Genomic DNA, 22,021 nt, shown 5'->3' on the forward strand with positions numbered 1-22,021 from the left:
ATAGCTCCCGCGTGGCCCAGACGGCACTGGTTCTCAGACCTTCAGGGTCTGTCCGTGGACAGTCCTCTGCGGTTGCCGCTACGACCGGACCTCCTGTCTCAGGGTCCTTGTCGTCACCCGGACCTGACTCGGCTGTCTTTGACGGCGTGGCTGTTGAGACGGCCATGCTGAGGTCCCGGGGGTTTTCCAGCTCTGTGGTGCGTACCATGTTGCGAGCTCGGAAACCGTCTTCCGCGAGGATATACCATCGCGTGTGGCATACGTTCATCCAGTGGTGTCGACCGAGAGGTTATGCACCGCGGGAGTTTCATCTGTCTCAGATTCTCGCCTTCCTGCAAGCGGGACTAGATCATGGGCTTCGCCTTGCTTCTTTGAAGGTACAGGTTTCGGCCCTGTCTGTCTGGTTTCACCGTAGGATTGCTACAATCCCGGATGTGCGCACCTTTATGCAAGGTGTTATCCGCATTCAGCCGCCCTTTGTTCCACCTGTGGCGCCTTGGGATTTGGCTGTGGTCCTGAGGGCTCTCCAAGGACCGCCGTTTGAACCACTGGGATCAGTGGATCTTAAATGGCTAACAGCTAAGACTGTTTTCCTTCTGGCTATTGCTTCGGCCAGACGTGTTTCTGAGTTAGGGGCTCTTTCTTGTAGACCCCCTTTCTTGTTTTTTCATGGGAACAGGGCAGTACTCCGCACTCGGCCCGAGTTTCTTCCCAAAGTTGTTTCCCAGTTTCATGTTAACGAGGAAATCTTTGTTCCGGCCTTTAACTCACCGGGTCTTTCCGTGGGTGAGGCCTCTTTGGATGTTGTGCGGGCCTTAAGGACTTATGTTGACCGCACTTCTTCGTTTAGGAAGACGGACGCTTTGTTTGTCCTCTATGGCTTCCATAAAAAGGGTTGGCCTGCTTCAAAGCAAACTTTGGCAGCCTGGATCCGTATGGCTATTTCTGAAGCTTATCTTCATGAAGGCCTACCGGTTCCTCCTTCTCTGAAGGCTCATTCCACTAGGTCTGTGGGTCCTTCGTGGGCAGCTCGACGTGGTGCCTCTGCAGTCCAGATCTGCAAGGCTGCTACGTGGTCCTCTGTCCATACCTTCGTGAGGTATTACAGGTTTGACACCTTCGCCTCTCAGGATGCTTCCTTCGGGCGGCGGATTTTCCTTTCTGCACAGGAGCGTCCCCACCCTTAAAGGATACTGCTTTGGGACATCCCCAAGGTATCCTGTGGATACCCTATGGACCCTGAAGTAGAAAATATGAGATATGGTAAGAACTTACCCTTGTTATCTCTATTTCTACGAAGTCCATAGGGTTCCACAGGACTCCTGCCCTGTCGCACCTGTGCTGCAGATGGGCTTTGCTCTGGTCACCGGTTTTCCGTCTCCCTCTGGTGAGAATGTGATTCTTGTATGTGTCCAGATCTTTGTTCTCTCTCTTCCTTCTCCTCCTCCGGCCTATGGCTTGGTAACTAACTGAGGTGCCTTGGCTCGGGGGCGGGGTATAGGAGGGGGACCTAGTGCATCCTGGGAGGCTGAAAGCTTAACTCTTTGGTGCCCTGCGACTGATGTCACACCTATACCCCAAGGTATCCTGTGGAACCCTATGGACTTCGTAGAAATAGAGATAACAAGGGTAAGTTTTTACCATATCTCATATTTTTTACATCCCCCTGAGTTTGCGCTGTAATGGAACGCATTTTCAGCAGAGAAGCACATTTCTAGGTGCCCTTTTCCGAATTTAAAACTCACAACTTTGCCACAAAATGCTTCAGTCCCACTGCCCCCTGACTCTCAAAATGAGGCTTAAAACAAGAAAGTTTAATTCAATGTTACTTTTATGTGATTCATCTTGAGAGTTTTCCTTCTCACTTATAGTTTTCAGAGGCTTCTCCAAAGAGGAGAGGTTGGGGGTATATTTACTAAAGTGCGGGTTTAAAGAAAAGTGGAGATGTTACCCATAGTAACCAATCAGAGTGTAGATATTATATTCTAGAAGGTGATAGATAAATGATAAGTAGAATCTGATTGGTTGCTATGGGCAAAATCTCCACTTCTATAACCATACACTTTAGTAAATATTCCCCCAGGAGAGCACCTTCCAGTGCGCTGGATTCGTTAACTTTGCAAACAAATGAGGACATTTAGCATTTTCCAGTCTTTTTCATTACTAATATCTCACATGTTTGTGTTGTAGCACAGCTTCATCTGTTGTTTAATGAGTTTGCTTGAGCACATTATCATAACCAACAAAGTTTATTCAGTCCCCACCAGTTCTGCTATGGTGGCCAGACAGAGGAGGAAACAATCAGACAGAATATAACAAGATACATGACCCTACCAGTCCTATGAGGACAGTTGCAGAGAAAGATCAATCTTGCCGCAGTATTTAGGATGGATTCTGGGGGGACAGCCGGTAGTGGAGAAGACCAGCTTGTAGAAGGCGAGTGAGGACGAGTAGATGAGAGTATTACGGGCATACCTTGCTGAAAAGAAACCTGCATGGAAAAATTCTATTCGCACACCTGCATCGGTATGGGTAGTGTATGCGCTAGGTTTGTTACTGTTGATGCCGTCAAAATGCGCATGACTGCATACTGGGCAATCACAGCGCAAACGTATGCAAGATATGCTCCACAGACAGGCGTAGGTTCAACTCTGCATCAGCACCAAAAACTCAACACAGACCCCGCACTGTTTGGAATTGCACCTGGTTTTATGTAGATGTTACAGGTCTGACTCAGTAAAATCCTTAACTTTGTTTTATTACAAGAAATCTCAAAACCCAGCTGGAGTTTGATTTAGAAGAAGAACGACAAACTCTGCTGGAAGATCAAAAGATATTTAGGCAACGTGCTCAAAAATTATCGTTTGAGACAAACCGACGAAGGAAGTAAGTTATTATTTATTTGTGATTAGGAAAGCTTTAGCTGTCCCTCATTATTATTTAACTGTAATTACCATAAACTTTTAGAAGCAGGAGGATATTTTCTAATGCACAGTGCAGAGTAAGCTCAGGTCCCGTCGTGCACCCCAAGATACAGTAAGCACAGCTAGATGTCTGCAGTAGCACAGAGATTGGTGGGGGTCAGACTCTTGCCCAAGCTTAGAGGGAGGAGCTGGCAGAGTTTGGCTTTCTGTGTAATCTCCGGTGTAAGCGCAGTGGTAAATCTAGTTCTGCAAAGTGTGATTAGTGATATGAGATAATAGAGGGTGACGGAGCCTCTCTACAGATATTTCTTGCACACTGACTTCTGAATTTTCCGCCACTCTGAGCTTCGTGTCTCGTCTTGTACTTTTCAATGAGTCTCAATTTGGCATCTTCTGCCTAAATACATTTTCTGTTAGCGATCTGGAACAAGTTACAAATAGCATCATGTAGAACTGGAACATCTACATTAGATAGCTATATAGCTGCCATAGATAGCTAATAGAACACGGGCCTGGTTTAGAAGCGATTATTACTGTGATCGCAGGTGAGAATTCACACGGAACGCAGCTACGAAAATATGCTAATGCTTGCCAAAGCTCGGCCGGCATAAAGGTGCCCACTGCTTTCTCATATCTGTCCAATGTTGCTTTTCTGCATAAACATCGGTACTATCGACGATTTATGCACACCCATGAAACAACGGACAGACGCCTGCGTTTTTAAGACCACGCCAAAATCACTACCCCCAAACGCTCACAGTCTGTCAGTCAATTTGCGATGGATCCCTCTGTGCCTCTGTAACTGCAGTGCGCACAGGGCATCTTATATGCATGCGCGATGGTAAACATTCTCTCGATGTGCGTCCGTAATCAAATTTGTGTTCTACTGAATCAGGCCACATGTTTTCAACACAGGTGGATTATAAGGTGGTGGTATATGATGATGATTATCTGTTTAGTCGACACTTTATGGATCAGTGAACGCCACGCTTCTCTGACCACTTCCTTCAGGTCATTTATGGGCATGTTCGTGTCAGCCTTTATTGTGTTCAGCCAACGAGTTCTTTGGCGTCCTCTTCTTCTGGTCCCGCTGACCAATCCAAGCATTAGCGATGTTTCTAGGGAATTAGCCCGCATGACATGTCCAAAATACCAGAGTCGTTGTTTGGTGATCTTGCCTTCTAACGGTATATATAAATGGTGTATGTATGTATGTATATATATTTATCTATATATATATATATCTAATGGTGGTATATTATTTATTATTATTATTATTACCAGTTATTTATATAGCGCACACATATTCCGCAGCACTGTACAGAGAGAATATATGACCATTCACTTCAGTCCCTACCCCAGAAGAGCTTACAATATATATTCCCTATCACATGCTCACACACATACACACTAGGGCTAATTTTGTAGGAAGCCAATTAACCTACCAGTATATTTTTGGAATGAGGGAGGAAACCGGAGTACCCGGAGGAAACCCACGTAAGCACAGGGAGAATATACTAACTCCACACAGTTAGAGCCGTGGTGGGAATCGAACCCATGCCCTCAGTGCTGTGAGGCAGTAACGCTAACCATTACACCGTCTGTGCTGCATTGCCCTTTTTTTGTTAAATCCAGCTCATCAAATTATAGTGTTGTATTAACAAAATGGAAACACATCTGAAAGTGTATAATCTGTATAATGGTACAACCATCCCAACCTTTATCACCAAGGGTGTGAGAGCACAAGCACACAGAATAATTACTTAGCACCCCCGCTGTGCTTCACACATTCCAATGTCTAACAGTATAGTACTACTTGACAACTAAGTTCTCAAACTCCCCCTCACTACCTATAAATCAACATAAGTACACAACCTCCTCTCCAACAGCTTATAGGTACACAGTATACATAATACAATGCACAGTGTAACAGCAATTGCAGAAACAGCAACTGACAGTAGGCTAAACCAGTAAGTGCATTATAAGTACTCAGTCATCAAGTGAAAATATACGTTCTGTACCTCTAACTACAAAGCAACGACATAATGGTAATATTACATGACATTTATTAGTAGTGCACCAATGCTGCCACCTCTTTACAATCAGGAGTCCTCAGCACACCTACTGTATTATGCCTGGTGAGGTCAGTTAAATAATTTTGGGCCTGGGTCAGCAAGGATCACAGTTGCTAATACGCACGCAATCGGCTGATTAATTCGCACTGCGTATGTATCGCAGTGCGCGAACCAGACGCGATCGGGGCTGCGATCGCAGAGGCTAAGCAGACCCATAACATAGTGATTGACAGGAAGTGCCGTTTGTGGGTGGTGACGGGGGTGGTTGGGCGAACGCAGGAGTGCCAGTGCGTCTGAACGCCGCCGCGTGGGCGTGCTGAAATTATTCACTGTGTCTCATAGCGTGCGTGGCTGTTAGCAATTTCTGAGTAAGGTCAGGGCTTGTGCGTATGGGATCGATGGTACTCGATTGTACCAATGGTTTCGCTATTCTGCTAAGTGTTACGGATGTGAGTAAGGGGAAGTAGGAGTCCTTATGTTAGGCTGCGATCGCAATACTAATGCAATTGTTTGCATATCTCCGCTGATATTAGCAACTGTTAGTATTAGGGATGCTAGGGACCCATCTCATGGGGTAACCTTGACGTGGTGGATGGGTAAACATTTTTGGTCAGACATGTACTAAGAACCTCATTTATACTCCATGTTAATTGTAGAGTTTATAAGGATTCTTTTGACTGTCATTGTTCTTAGTACTTCGGACTTGATTAAGCGAGGAACACACGTTGGCAGACGCACGCACCCGTCCGCTGCGGGAATATGCTAATCAGTGCATACGCACGGAGACCGCAGCACAAGATGCAGATGCCCACAGCGCCATATTAAGCCGCCCATCTCCCTTTACTCACAGCCTGATCAGTACGCAAGATAGCGTAAACATCAGTAACATCGAGAACCATCGGAGCCATTAGCATAATAGTGGTTGACCTGACCTGCCGCAGGATTTTGGCCGCTTCCTGTGTACAGCTTACGGTATGGCTGCGTATCCGGCCGCACTGCCTTAATTATGCACGCCCCTATAATGGCGTCCCAATGCACAGGCACACCTGCGTTCGCCTGACCAATCCCCGTCACCACCCACAAACGGCACTTACTGTCAATAAATATCGGAGGGGTCTGCGTACACACTGCGTGTAGTCTACTTACCCTAACCCGATCTCACTGGCTAGTTCGTGCACGCGCAGGGCGATGCATACGCATGCGCAGTGTGAAAACATCGGCCAAGTGCGTACGTTCTCCTTTGCGTTCCTTACTGAATCAGGCCCTTAGAGTGTGCACCTGCATTTGTTTTGTTCGCTTAATTTCACTACAAAGGGTAAATTTACTAAAGTGAGAGTTTTTAGAAGTGAGTTTTAAAAGTGATGTTGCCCATAGCAACCAATCAGATTCTACTTAACATTTAACTAGCACCTTCTAGAAGATAATAGCTAGAATCTGATTGGTTGCTATGGGCAACATCACTTTTAAAACTCACTTTTAAAAACTCTCACTTTAGTAAATTTACCCCCAAGTCTCAGCATGGTAGCACCTCTTAGATTGTTTAAAATTCGGGTGTGCAGTCCAAGCCCACTCCCCCTGGCCTTGATTAAGCTCCTACTCATCTAGATACTAGGATGATATGTATGGGTGCTTGTGAACAACCAGATATAATGCAGTCTTTTAGGTGTATACTGGCTATAGTGCTGGGAGCACGACAGGCAGGGCCGTAGCTAGGGTAGTGTGGCCGGTGCCATCGCACAGGGCACCACAGGGCAGGGGGCGCTGTTTGGGCCTGTAAAATTTCTGTTTATTATCATTCTTGCTTGTAGCTTCCTCTTATTTCATCCCCAGCATCTCCTGGCCTCCCCTATCTCTTCCCTGGCCTGATTCAGAGCCGCTCGTAAGCGGCCGCTCGTTCGCTCCGAGCGATGTTTGCCCAACTGCGCATGCGTACGGATCGTTATACGCATGCGCGAACCAGTCAGTGCGGCCGAAATTCGTTTGTTCGCTAAATAGCGAATGCCTGCTATTTTGAGTGACAGAATGAGGCGTATGTGGGTGGTAACAGGGGAAGGTGCTTGAAAACGGGGAGTGGAGATCCGAACGCAGGCGTGCTTAAAGGTCAAAACGGGCGTTTATAAGGGTGTGCATAATTAATACAGCAGCGTCATTGAACACATCACTGGGTTATTTTATAGCCAGAACTGCTCGCAAGATTGTGGTAGCAAAAACCAACCACAAGAATTGCGAGCAGTTCATACGCTGGTCGATGTACTCGATTAATCTAATAAATAGCGGACATGACGTAGGATGCGAGCGGCCAGGGGGACGTATTTTTCCAAAAAACGACCGCATGTTTTGTTCACTCGTTCAGACCTAGAGGAGACCGCAAAGAGCGAATGGTTCATTTGAATAGCCACCCCTATTTTCTGGACGAGCGAGCGCTAATTGCGTCCGGCTCTGAATCAGGCCCTATGTCCCTTTGAAGAATGAGGGAGGCACCAATGCTCATTCTGGCACAGGGCACCAAAAAGTCTAGTTACGGCTCTGACGACAGGTATGTTCTCTTGATGATACTGTTCTGAGAACTGTAGTAAGCAGGGACAGGCAGGAGATGTGACCACAGCGAAGTGCCTGTAATACTGGTGTCAGCCTGCAGGAGATGTGACCACAGCGAAGTGACTGTAATACTGGTGTCAGCCTGCAGGAGATGTGACCACAGCGAAGTGCCTGTAATACTGGTGTCAGCCTGCAGGAGATGTGACCACAGCGAAGTGCCTGTAATACTGGTGTCAGCCTGCAGGAGATGTGACCACAGCGAAGTGCCTGTAATACTGGTGTCAGCCTGCAGGAGATGTGACCACAGCGAAGTGCCTGTAATACTGGTGTCAGCCTGCAGGAGATGTGACCACAGCGAAGTGCCTGTAATACTGGTGTCAGCCTGCAGGAGATGTGACCACAGCGAAGTGCCTGTAATACTGGTGTCAGCCTGCAGGAGATGATGATACTGGAATGCTGCACATTACAGAGAGTAGGCTGTAGAAGACACGTAGTGGGACACCTGCTGGAATGAGTGCAAAGTGCAAATCAGCCCAGATGGTAGATGCTGGAGATGAATGCGGACTGAATGGATGCTGGATGCACTCGTGTAGTGTTCCCGCTAGCTAGTTTTAGCGGGGTGCCGCTCCCTGCCTGATTTTAAAAGGGCAATATCGTCTCTGCCCTTGCCCTGCTAAAACAGCATGCCCTCAGCCTTCCCCACCTGCGGGCCATAGTGTCCCACTGGTGGGAAAAGTTGCAGGTGAATAGACTCCGTGCGCCATGATCTATTCACCGTGAGGGGAGAGCTTGGGGGAAGCCCAACACCTCCGTTCATGCTGGGCACACCCCCAAGAGTGATAAATTGGAGGCATGACCAAAGCGCCCTGCAGTTCCCACACGCTAGCGGGAACGCTGCTCATGTGAAGGTAGCTAGAGATTGCGTCAGTACAGTATGCACTTGAATGCAGATCACTGAAGGCTGAGTCAGATGCACTTTGCTGAAACGGGAACAGAGCTGGAAGCCAATGCAGTCAGGAGACTGTTCTGCGTGAGAAGAGTGTTTTTCTGGCAATGAGCTGCACACAGGAGATCCCAGCGCTTTTTGGCAAAGCAGGTCATGTGAGCGCGGCTGCTGGAATTTGGTTGGCAGATGTAGTCATGTAGTAAAATCCAAGATGGCCGCACCCATGCTCTGCCATTGCGGGTACTGACATGAGAGTAAACGCCCGTCATCCTGCAGCAGTACCAGTGCAGGACTCAGAGGGGGCGGTTCAATAGTTTTTTTTGGGCGTGATAATTAATGAGCGCCCAGATTGCTATTCAATTGTTCTGGGCGCTCATTAATTATCGCCCTCTTTGCCGCCTAAAAGATGAGGTTTAGTCCTCTAAAACGGCTAAACCCGTCTTAATTCCTGGTTAGGGCGCGCTATCTGCGGTTTTAGACACATTTCTGTTCGCGCACTCCAGAGTGCATGCAGAAATGCCGGTGCCGGCTAAACATTTGAATTCCCCACTGAGATAATAAATATAAATGATAGTAAACCCAATTAGTGCTTCTGGGAAGGGACAGCTGCCTTGGTGGAACACTTTAAAGGTTCACCCACAGCAAACCGAAAGAAATGCAAATATAGTAATTAAGTGTTCCAAAGTGGAATCAGATAGACGGAACAAAATATAAGAGACAGCGTCAAAGACTAAACTAAATATAACTTGCCTTGAGGTGTATGTATATTGCTGCTCTCTAGTCGCACTCAGGTACAGCACATCTATCTATGTATATATATATATATATATATATAATGTATATATATACGCTGCTCCTGACCTCCATGGGGGAATTCAAGTGTGTTGCGCGCCAGCGGCCACCAGATTGTGCCTGACGGAGCATTCAATTGTTGCTCCGTTCAGGCGCGCACAGCCACCAGTGCTGACATTTCTAATCACAGGCTCCCGAGCTGGCGAGTAGAAATTATCGAACAGTGACCCATTTCAGCGCTCAAACGCTCACATGACCACGATGCTGGGGTGGGCGTGGCAGAGGGTGGGCATTGCAGCAACATCTTGTGGCGTGATTACACCTCTCCGGCAATACGTATGCCCATAGAAAGGCACAGACACTTTGTAACCGTCCCACCCACCCTCTACAAACCTCACTGACTGGTCGGTACACAATGGCGATGTCTGGTCCGGTCTGGTCTGGTCTTAAATTGAAGTTGCAGGGGTCATGTACAGATCAGTAACTCAGAATCACCAAAGATGGAATTCTCCTTTATAAATGTATAATATAGTGGTTCTTTTAAATTCTTGCTGTGTTTGTACATTAGGCGACAGCCATGAGATTAGCCATTACTTAATTGTCTTCAGTTCATGCTGGTTAATAGGCTCTGACCAAAAAAATTAACCCTGGTGTGTGTGCGTCCATGTGTTAGGGAACACGGTGCCTGATTCAGACTATCACAGTATTGCAATGTTTTCGCAATACCGCAATGTTTTTTGATCTGCACATGCCCAGAGGCCACAGTGTGTATGTGCTGAGCCGGATCTGCGATCTCACTCACAGTGCCAAACAGCGCAACACCCATAGCATGATTGACATGCTGCGGCCCTTTGGGGGGCGGCGACAGGGACCATTCTACAAAGCAGGGGCGTGCCGCGGCCAGGGTCTGCGTCTACCGACTGAAATTTCCTGGCCCAGGCTGAGCAGTTTCTTTGCGCATTCTGAGTAAGCTTAGACTTAAGCTGAGTGCACACTAGGGACCTTATTCAGAGTCGGTCGCGATCGCCGATGCGCTCGTAACCGACTCGATAGTATGGCCTGCGCATGCGCAGCAGCCACACTGTGCGTGCGCAAGCCCCGGAGCGACAGATAAACTCTGTCGCTCCGGAGCTCTCTACCAAAGGTAGGCGGGCCGGGGGGGTGGTTTCCAAAACGAAGGCGTTCCTGCACATGGAGAGAGGCGGAAGCTGGAGTTCAGAAGAGATCTCCAGCCTCCGGCTAACGCAGCGCTGCAGGGAAGGAGCCTGGCGCCCGCTGGTAATAACATCTTGGCTGGCTTCCGGCTTTGATCCTCCCTGCGGCACAGCCGGGCATGCATATGAATCATTCTATGTTATATTATAGAATGATTCATATGCATGCCCGGCTGTCCGTCCATTACCCCCAGGAATTTCATTTTTACCCCATGTGTGGTAATTTACCCATGTTCCCTGACCACTGGTCTAGTGTGTACCCACCATTACCAATCGTCAGCCCGATGTGTTGTGCCTGACGTCACAACTGGGCGGACATTTACATGTGCCCATCCAGTTGTCATGTCAGTCCCCGTCGGCCTGTGCAGCAATTAGATGGGCGTTTGGCTGACCGCCTGTTCACACAGCACGATTTGCTGATCTATATGCAGATATATTGGTCATCGGCTGTGCTGCACAGCTGACGCGATATGTCTGTAAACGACGTCGTTCACAGACATATTGTTTGCACACATCCGCGATATATATCGGCCGTTCAATTGAATAGCCAATATATCGGCCAGTTTGTGCCTAGCATTACTCAGATTACTGTGGTGATGGTCGCGATGGTGATCAGATGCTGCGCCTTGGGCCGCAGCACTCGGATCTGCAATGCCGGCAGGAGGTGTCTTCTTCCTTCAGATGCTCCTGTAATCATTAACATAATTTAGCAGTAGCGGCTGCAACAGCATACCATGATACTCTGAATCAGGCCCATGGATTGTAAGCTCCACTGGGACAGAGGAATACAGTACATACTATTTACCGGCGGTTGGATCATAAGTGCAATATCCCGACAGGGGCTGGTAAGCAGCCTATCCCTCCCCCGGTGGTGCTTAACCCTAACCTCCCTCCGGTGGTGCCTAATCCTAACCTCCCTCTGGTGGTCGCTAACCCTAACCTCCACCTGGGTGGTGCCTAACCCTAACCTCCCCCCGGTGGTGCCTAACCCTAACCCCCACACCCCGCAGTCTAACCCTATCCCTCCCCGGTTGGTGCCTAACCCTAACCCACCCCGGGAGGTCCCTAAACTTAACTCCCCCATCCCTGGCCTAACCCTAACCCGCTTACTTACTGTCGGGATGCCAACATCGGTATTTTGATGTTTTCGGGATGGTGGCGTCGGCATTCTGATGGGTGTCGGGATTTCGGCGTTGGTATATTGACGTACGGCATCCTGTCTGCTGGCATCCTGACCGCATCCTGGGACAGAGGGCCTGATTCAGACCCGGTCGCAAGCGATGTGCGCTTGCTACCGGGGCCCTGGTGGTCCAGTGCGCTCGCACAGCGTGCGCGAACCTCGGAGCAAGCGCAAAAAGCGCTCGCTCCGGGACTCACTACAAAAGGGGCGGCTGTCGATGTTGATCGACAGCTCGACCCCTTTTGTAGGCGTGGCCGGGGGGTGGCTTCACAAACTGAGGCGTTCCCAAGCAAACGCCTGCCGTTTGTGGGCGGCCTCACTGACATCACCAGTGATATCAGTGAGAGAGCTTCCGGCTCTGTTTGAGCCGAAAGCTCTCTGGGGCTTGCGGCCACGAGACCCTACCACAAGGGTCTCGTTGCAAGCCCGATAGTAACCCACAGCTATGCGAGCGGCCAAGTGGCCGCATCTAAAAAAACAAACGCCCGCCCTGATTCAAGCCCAGAGACTGATGTGAATGACTAAGTATTCTCTGTAAAGTGCTTCATACCGTGTGCGCTATATATATATATATATATATATATATTATATAACGTAATAAATAAATGTATCTTCTTCCATGTCAACAGTAAGGATCATCCATGTCAACAGTAAGGATCATCTCATGTACAAATAGGACTAACCACCATAGGCAGGGGGGATGTTACTGGAATAAGATTGTACTTTATGTTGTGGTTCTCTGGTCTCTGATGCTGCATTGTACAAATAACAATATTTCCTTGCTCAGTTGCTGGCTGCAGGTCACCCCAGCAGTCTGTTATCACTCTGACTAATGTATGTCTTTGTCACACTGCTATGAATTAGTAGTCTCAGGTGTGCGCCCTGGCAGGGATTTGCTCTCTTACCGGTATCTTGTGTTTATCTTTGTATATGATATGTATGCCTCTTTACCTACCCCCCCATGACTTATAATTAATCCGCTCTGTCAGTCATGTGCATGGTCAGTCAGTCACAATTTCTTGGCATGAAAACTATAACGTGCTACAAGAACAGGTCGTCCTCAGATCTTGGGGAAGATGTATCAGGCCTCCTATAGGCTAAAGAAGAGGACAAGTTGAGAAGTTGCCCATAGCATCCCATCAGCATTTAGCTGGTACATGTTATAAAATGATAGGTACAGTATGAGCTGATGGGTTGCTATGGGAAACTTCTCCACTTGTTCTTTTTAGTATCCCCATTGTTGATACGTACAGAGGAATAAGACACATCACTGTCACAGTGTGCTGGGGCCACACTGCATGAATTACATGTATGTATTTATAAAGAACAGTTTTGGGGGGTCGGGGGACACTGTCACAGAGCAGCGGTGGCGGTAATGTGGCTGATTCGGATGGCGTCTTTGTACGCAGCTGCTAAGTGTAAATATACAGTTGGCGCAGGCCCCGTGAGATTAGTGTAACGCCCACCTGCGGCTTCGTAAAACCAACAACCAATATCACAGTTCTGAATAACCCTAGGGCTCCCCAGAATGGCCGAAGGAACTGAGACGCCGGAGACATTTGTCTTGCATATGGGATCGCAGACGCAGGATGTGACACACCCCAGAAATGGTCCCGACACGCCGGCGTTCTTTGACGCAACTGTCTGTTACCTCCCTCAAATGCTCCCTGACTGTCTGTCACACTGCGAGTAACCAGTCATAGCGACTGACTACGGTAATGTACCTTCATGTATGCACTGTGTAACTTAGACACATGCGCAGCTTACCGATAATCGCTCAGCTCCCTAAATATCGGCATTGCGCACATCTCTGAATCAGACCCAATTTTGCACTATGTATTGTTTTATATTGTTCACTTTAGGTCTGGCGGCAGGCAGGGCGCCGAACCTAGACCAAGGGTAACCCGTCTGCCGAAAAGGGGCGTGACCACTGAAAAGAGGGCATGTCTTTAAGACGCGTTCCCTTTTCGTCACTCTTGGGGGCGTGCCCAGCACTTACGGACATAGCGGGCAGCCTCCAAGCGCTGCGGTCACCGTGAATGGATGCCACATCCATTCACTGGCGTTGACCGGTGCACCGCCATTTTCCCATCTCCATCGGCTGATGCAGATAACCTGGCCTTTTCCTCTAAACTGCAACGACCGGCTGCATTACTATATCTGCAAGGATCGCAATTGCAAAGCTGCCTGCGTGCATACATCAAATATCTATAACCTGTGTACAGCTTTGCATTTACGATCCTTGGTGAATCAGGCCCCGAGTTATAAGTTCTGTATTCTCACACTCTCATTAGGTAAGTACAGTAACCTACATATGACTTACGGAAGTTTAGTGCAATCTACACCGAAGTTGATGTAGATTGGACGTTTATATGCAGTAATTGGCGTTTATAATGTATGATTTAGCACGTAATGATTTTGTTGTTCTGTCGGCAATGCTGGGGCATTTCTAGGTTAGGGGTTACTGTAGGAAGGTAAAGTATCTAGCACAGCCTATTGTTACACTAATGCATTTAGAAAGTACAGCCCATTCATTAGTCTGCAGATGCTGAAACCTACACTGTAACATAACAGTCTCCTATTCGCAGCTCATTCTTATCTCTCATTTGGTATTAATGGGTATTTTCGTGACACTCAGTTGTAGATAATGCACAAACTATTAGTACTGCACATTCTCTCCATAGAGAACCTAAAATAAAAACTACATAGCACCTGTATCGGTAAATTCAGTATGATGGGTATATTAGTAAGAGAAAAGCCCTGTCTCCTGCGAAAACGATGCCTCTATCAATGGCTGTTATCCTTGGCAAAAGCTTCCCCATGCCAAGCAGATCTGTCACTATCGCTATAGCAATAGTCAGAGCCGTACCTAGACCTCTTGGTGCCCTGTGCCAGAAAGAGAATTGCCCCCCCCCCCTAATTTTTTACTAGGAACATTAGATAGTGCACCTGAAAAAGGGCCACGGCTTCAGGGGGAAGGGCCAGGGAACAGATAGGAGAGGCCAGGAGATGCTAGGGATAGCAGAAGTGGAAGCTACAAGTGAGAATGATAATAAACAGGAACGTTGACAGGCACAAACAGCACCCCCTGCCCTGCAGTGCCCTGTGCCATGGCACTGGTTGCACCACCCTAGTTACGGCCCTGGCAATAGTTATAGGAAAAATGCTTTGTTTAATTTAATCCCTTTTATAATCTACCAAATTTATCTACCAAATTACTTATCACATGGGTATAACAAGCTTTGAAGGATGGAATAACTACTGTACAAACATACCTCCTATCTGTCCCGATTTCAGCCGGACAGTCCCACTTTTTGGCCTTGCGCCACATGGCGTATTGACACCGCTGTATATCCTTCTGTGGACTCACCTGGCTGAAGCTGCTTCTCCAAAAATATGACAAGAAAAGGTGGAAGAGAAAGAACTGGGGAGGTGTAATTACAGCTAAAGACAACTGCGGCCCTCATTTACAGAGCACAGTGGATGCACAAGGCAAAATGCCCCCATTTGCCACCGAATGGCCTGACCGGAACATATCAGTTTGCACATTTACAGTACGTATACAAGTTCAGGGTATTTTAGGCACATTTGGTAAGGATGAGAGTGTTCTGTGTTTTACCAAAGTGCTACTTAGAAACACAATAAAAGGGACCCTATTGCACAATAGACTCTGATGGGAGATGAGAGCCTGCGAGGAGGCTTAGTAATCTAACTGCCCAGGAAGTGTCTGATTTTCTGTGCTCAGGGCAGGAAGATGAACAAGTGCTAAGTGGGGGAACCTCCATTTTATGTCTTTTTTCTAATTGTGAATAGTCTTGTACCACAAAGTGATATATTGTTTTTGCATGTTGGTGCACAAGCAGTGGTGTATTTGTAATGGGTGCAGGGTGTATGGGTCCAGGGGGGTCCACACTGCACATCGTGAACCCATGTTGTTTAATACTTACCTCTATAGAGTCCACCGTCAGCAATGCGGCACAAATCACCTGGAAAACGGTACATTGATTTGCGCATATACAGTACTAAAAATCACTGGGAAAATGGCCGCTGCACCATTTGCCCGGAGATCCCCATAGAGTCAGAGTCTACTCCATGCGCTGTCTGCTAGAGGGGCATGGGCGGAGACTGCATTTTATTTTGTGGTCCCCACTTTCCAAGATGGCCAGTCCTGGGCTGACCAGTTTGGGGCTGGTGAGTGCTTTGGCAGGAGGACCCCACTCTGTGTGTCTCCCTGCTATGGCATTACCACCCCAACTAGTTCAGCCCGGTGCTGGCTACCGGAAAATAGTGGGAACCCCATGCTGGTTCCCACCCCGATTTTCCTGTACAAAAATGAGCACAGAGGTCCAGGGCTGGTTATGCTTTTTGGGGGTGGGGACCCCACGCCATTTTGTTCTGAATTTCTGACCCTTTAATACACCTATAGCACAGAAGCACTGCACAAATCACACTGATCTGTACAGAGCTTTTTCAGAACACGCTGCTCACAAGCAGGTCTGTTCATTTCAGCCCAATACGACTGAACTCGATCAGACACGATCAAACACGATTCCATACAACACTGACAAACACAATTCAGTAAATTTGAGTATTTGATTGGGAAAAACTCTGATGTATCCCAGCTGCACCCATCGTGTTTAATCTCGGCCAGACACGATTCTTAGTAAATTTACCCCTTACAGTACATAACTCTGCAGAACATGGAAACTATATAACCACTAGCTGGAGTACCCGGCATTGCCCAAGATTTTAAGAATGTTTGTTTACACATCATCCTCCAACAAACCTCTCCTTAGGCAGGCCTCACAAAAAGTGTGACAAACTTCTCCATTAACAGTACTAAGGTCTTCGAAGGAAGTAGCACCTGTAACGGTGTAATCAAACTTTGGAGATAGAAGCATTCAAAATTTGTAGGATATACAGTGTAAACACGGCCAAGAGCTTCTGTTGCTCTGATACCAGGATGACCATCTACAGCGACTCCCTGTTTTCTGCGCAGAAAAACTTTGGGAGAAACATTCCATGTGTAATATTTTGGCAGCTCACAGTACAGCAGGGTCCTTGCAAAGTCATCATTTTGACACAATTGGAAGAAAGAAGTGAATGTTGTTGCGTAATTTGGTATAGTCAGAGAGCTGAGAATGCTGGCAAAGCTCTCTTCGATAATAAACATTAAGAACATGACAAAACATGACAACACAAAACGCTTGCTCCGAGGCCCTACCCATATGCCATGAGGCCCCACAATGAGCATCCAGCAAAAATTTTATTTTTTAATTAATTAAAAATCAACAGTAAGTAATTTCCATTTCAAAATTTTTTAGTTGCCTCCACCGTGTTTTAATAAGCTTGTATGTAAAATTTTACGATCTTCTCTTGTAAACTGTGGATTTGTAGAGAAAGACAGAAGGACAAATTTTCGCTTTTATATAGTAGAGAAGATAGATACCAAAAAATAGTAGATATGCTAAATCCTTTTCTAATTTCGTACCTGACCTGTAGAGGGCGAGTGCTATGCAAAAATTGTGGTTTTTAATTAAAAATTAACAGTAATTAATTTCGATTTAGTAGAGAAGATAGAAAAGAATAAATAGTAGATAAGCTAAATCCTTTTCTAATTCCGTACCTGACCGATAGAGGGCGAATACTATGCAAAAATTGTGGTTTTTCATTAATTAAAAATTAACAGTAATTTCGATTTCAAATTTTTTTTGTTGCCTCCGCCGTATTTTAATACGCTCGTATGTAAAATTTCACGATCGTGGCTTGTAAACTGTGGATTTGTATAGAAAGACAGAAGGACACATTTTCGCTTTTATATAGTAGATTGCTTCATTAGCAGTCATAATACCCACAAAGCACCGCTGGCAGAGCCCAAAGGTCCGGTGCCATTGTTGGTATTGGGGAGGGGAGGATGGTACAAGTGAGGGAGTGATAGCACATGAGGGAAGTGAGATCTTACACTACTGTATTGTATATATTTATTATATAGGTACTAATGTGCCTTCATATGTGCTTTCCTGTATAAAGTGTGCCTGGAAGGTGAAATAAGTGTCCCAGAGAGGTTACCTGTTCCTGGAATTCCCCCCCTGAGGCCCATGTGTCATTGCTACGAGCAACGTCTCCACTTGTCCTCTTTGCAAGATGTGAAATATCTCCCCCCGTGTTACCAGGAAATAGTAGTTGGAGTACTTAACTTTATACAATAAATGCCTCATACAGTTAAAGCAAATGCTTGTTTGTATTTGTTTAGAAACTAGACTGCGCGGTGACACATTACTCAGAACATGGCGTGCACGTGACTAATCTCCGAACCTTTAGTAATCCTCCCTGTGATAGTTGTGTTATAGTGTAAGTCATGTTTGGTTACAGATGTCATTTTCTTCCATTAGGATTTTAGCTGCAGGCGTTTCATAGAACAAACACTTAGGGCTGTCATATCAGTTACAGGACTAGAACCGGGTTTGTAAATATAATTATAGACCGTTAATTGCAGGAGAAATATTTTTTCAGCACTTTTACTGAGTCACATTGTAATTGCTCATTGTATGCACCACTCCTTGGTATTTATGTACATAATCCGCGGCTGCTTCTGTCTGGTACTGTCACTAAGCATATGTCCTAGCTGCGCTGAGGGATTATAACGTGCCGAGTGTAGGGGGGTGACAGGAGCGGGGCGGGAAGGAGAAGCAGAGTGGGTGTCAGAGCAACGGATAGAGAGGGGGCCGAACAGAGCGGCAGGTGGGGTGGATCCAAGGGTGGCCTGATAACATACACTAATGTGCCAAAAGTCATGGGATAGCAGTATTAAAGGTAATGGTAGGTGGCGTCACCGTACTGTGATGTCTTGGAAATGCCCAGACCTGCATCAGTTGTAATCTGACCTCTCTTAAACTATTACCTCAATATGTATGTGTGTGTGTGTGTATATATATATATATATATATATATATATATCAAAAATGAACAAACAGGCGGCACTCCCAGGCTAGTGTAACAGACGAGTGTATTAAACAGTCAACGTTTCGGGGCCTTTCACCCCTTCATTCATGATGACCACCTGTTTGTTAATTTTTGAAGTACGTATGGTCATCTGGTCCCCATAGAGGAAGGCGCCCCAGCCAGTTCCAGTTGGTGCCAGCTGCCAGCAGAGTGCCGGTTCTTGTATGTGGTGTGTATATGTATATATATATATATATATATATATATATATATATCTTGAGAGAGATGTATATATAGAGATATGTTTAGATATGTGTAAATATATATCTGTGTGTCATACCTAGTCTACAAGAAGGTATGTGAGTCTTCCAATATTTTGGGTAGTCCCCCATAAAAGTGGGTAGATCTCTCAATTATTAGTGAAGTGACCAGGATGGTGATACAGAACCGCAGGTTTGTAGGGAGGGGGTGAGGCCAATATGACACAATTCTATAAGAGTCGCCTAATTTTAGCCCTGGGACATAATAGTCGTGAATAACGTGTGTGTGTGTATTATACAGTACTGTGCAAAAGTTTTAGGCAGGTGTGAAAAAAGTGCTGCAAAGTAAGAATGCTTTAAAAAATAGAAGTGTTAATAGTTTATTTTTATCAATTATCAAAACGGAAAGTGAATGAGCAGAAGAGAATTCTAAATCAAATCAATATTTGGTGTGACCACCCTTTGCCTTCTTCTAGGTCAGGGGTTCCCAACCACGGTCTTCAAGGCACACTAACAGTCCAGGTTTTAAGGATAGCCATAGTTGAGCACAGGTGACTTAATTAGTACCTCGGTTATTTTGATTTAACCATCTGTGCTTTAGCATGGATATCACTAAAACCAGGACTGTTAGCGTGCCTTGATGCCTTGAGGACTGAGGTTGGGAATCACTGTTCTAGGTACACTTGCACACAGTTTTTGAAGGAACTCGGCAGGGAGGTTGTTCCAGACATCTTGCAGAACTACCCAGAGATCTTCTGTAGATGTAGGCTTGCTCAGATCCTTGTGTCTCTTCATGTGATCCCAGACAGGCTCGATCATGGTGAGATCAGGGCTCTGTGGGGGCCATATCATCACTTCCAGGACTCCTTGTTCTGCTTTACGCTGAAGATAGTTCTTAATAACATTATTGTCTGTATGTTTGGGGTCGTTGTCCTGCTGCACAATAAATGTGGAGCCAATGAGATACAATCCAAGGAGAGATAGCGGCACTCAGGAGTCTTCACGATAAGTTGAAATAAACACATTGTTTCACCTTATCGTGAAGACTCCTGAGTGCCGCTATCTCTCCGTGGATTATATATATATATATATATATATATATAAATAAAATATAGTATTTACAGAAGAAGACACTGGAAAGGGCCTTAAATATAAAACTTATCTTATTGAAAATCCATTTTGGCCCAGGACATTACATCAAAGTTAATGAGATGTTTAGGAACTGAGGGCCCAATTCAGACCCGTTCGCACGCTGCTGGCCGATTGTCACCTGTCTGTGCATGCGTATGTGGCAAAATGCGCATGCGCGAGCCAGTCATAGCAATCGGGAAGCGATCGCTCGGGAATACACAGACTGCCCGCTAGTTTGAGTGACAGAATGTGCCGTTTGTGGGTGGTGACAGGGGAAGGTCCAGGAAAACAGGGGGAGTGGTGGTGCGAACGCAAGCGTGTCTGAGCATCAAAACGCTGTTTTATGGGCGTCCATAATTACAAGGCTGCGTCATTGTACACGTCACCTGGCATGTTTAAACATTGAAGCACTCGCAGTGCTTCTGGTAGGGTAGGGTCAACCACAAGCACTGCGTATGCCTCCGATGGTTCTCGATGTTACCGATTGTTAAATACACTTCCTGGAGATGACGTATGCTGCGAGGGGAAAGTGGGTGGCATTAGACTGGCTTGCGATCGCACTGCCGCCGCACACTATAAGGCATAGTGGGTGTCCTGATGTTATGCCATGCGATCGTGGGATTTACATACTCGGCCTCCTGGCGGCTGCGGCCCAGGTGAGTTGCTGAGTGGTACAGCAGCGAGCAGCGCTGTATATTGTTTTTGTTCCATATGGGACGTAGCCACGTCTCCCATATTTGACCACAAATTCCCCCCCCCAGTACCTAGGCCCCGTTCAGCTATTGGTGGCCCTGATTAAATTGAATACCGCTGTCACTGTATTACTGTGTTGCAATAATTTGGCAACTCTGTGATGAGGGTTTGCTGCAGAAAAGCTGAGAAGAGTAATTATACATTACGGGACTATCACTAAAACTTTTAGGAAGTAAAATAATGGGAAAGAAACCACAATTGTACAAAGTTAAAACATCCCTTATATTAATTTTGACCACATGAGGCAGTAGTGGGCTGAGCAGGCTGTCTGGCCACACATGAACTATATAGAGTTGTCCACAGCTAGGAGCGGGATATAGTCAAGAAACCGACGGTCTAAATGCCGACCGCCGGCTTCCCGACTCTCTAATCCCGGCATGGTACTAATGACAGGCGTCGAAAACTCGACGCCTGTCATTATCCATACACCGGAAGACCGACACCCAGCATACAGAACAAAGGTAAGCCGGGCGCGGACAGCCGCGGGGGGGGAAGGGTTAGGTTTTAGGAATCCCGGGGGGACTCAGGATTAGGCATCCCCCTGGGAGACTTAGGTTTAGGCCGCGGGGAAGGGGGGTTAGGTTTAGGCACTTAGGGGGGTGTTAGGGTTAGACACTTGGGGGGGAGGTTAGGGTTAGGCATCCCTAAGGGAGGGTTAGGGGGTAGAATTGGGTTAGCGATACTTACCATTTGACGATTTTCACCCTTGTCGGTCTGCTGCTGTCGGGATTTGAACGGCCGGCCATGCGGCCAGCGGTAATACCTACTACGCCCCTAGGAGCTTCTGTGACTCTATCACTAAAATGAATGATTGTGTATGTTGGAACACACCATTGTATGCACCAATAAACCCATAATGATCAATAAATAGGATTTAATTTCACAACTATAAGAAATAAGGGCAACCAAAATGTTGTTAAAACATAGCGCAAATTTTTGCGCTCACTTTATTGAAGATATTAAGGTGTTAAAAGTCATTCAACAATTTATAGAGATGTTATAGAGATGTTATAAAGATGTTATATAGCTGTTATAGAGATGTAATAGATATATTATAGAGATGTTAATCGAGATGTTATAGAGATGTAATAGATATATTATAGAGATGTTATAGAGATGTTATAGATATATTATAGAGATGTTATAGAGATGTTATAGAGATGTTATAGATATATTATAGAGATGTTATAGATATATTATAGAGATGTTATAGATATATTATAGAGATGTAATAGATATATTATAGAGATGTTATAAAGATGTTAT

General features: G+C 46.3%; 1 protein-coding gene across 1 annotated transcript in view; it reads left to right on the forward strand.

Annotated features, from left to right (window-relative positions):
- The window catches only part of CEP126 (centrosomal protein 126), a 94,857-nt gene that overhangs the window by 7,587 nt on the left and 65,249 nt on the right, over window positions 1-22,021 (forward strand). The window contains exon 2 of the mRNA XM_088456690.1: window positions 2,767-2,886. Coding sequence (XP_088312816.1) covers window positions 2,767-2,886 — 120 coding nt within the window. The remainder of the gene's footprint in view (window positions 1-2,766; window positions 2,887-22,021) is intronic.

The sequence above is a fragment of the Taudactylus pleione genome, unplaced genomic scaffold (assembly GCF_031769625.1).
Source record: "Taudactylus pleione unplaced genomic scaffold, aTauple2 ptg000711l, whole genome shotgun sequence".
Taxonomy (NCBI): Eukaryota; Metazoa; Chordata; class Amphibia; order Anura; family Myobatrachidae; genus Taudactylus; species Taudactylus pleione.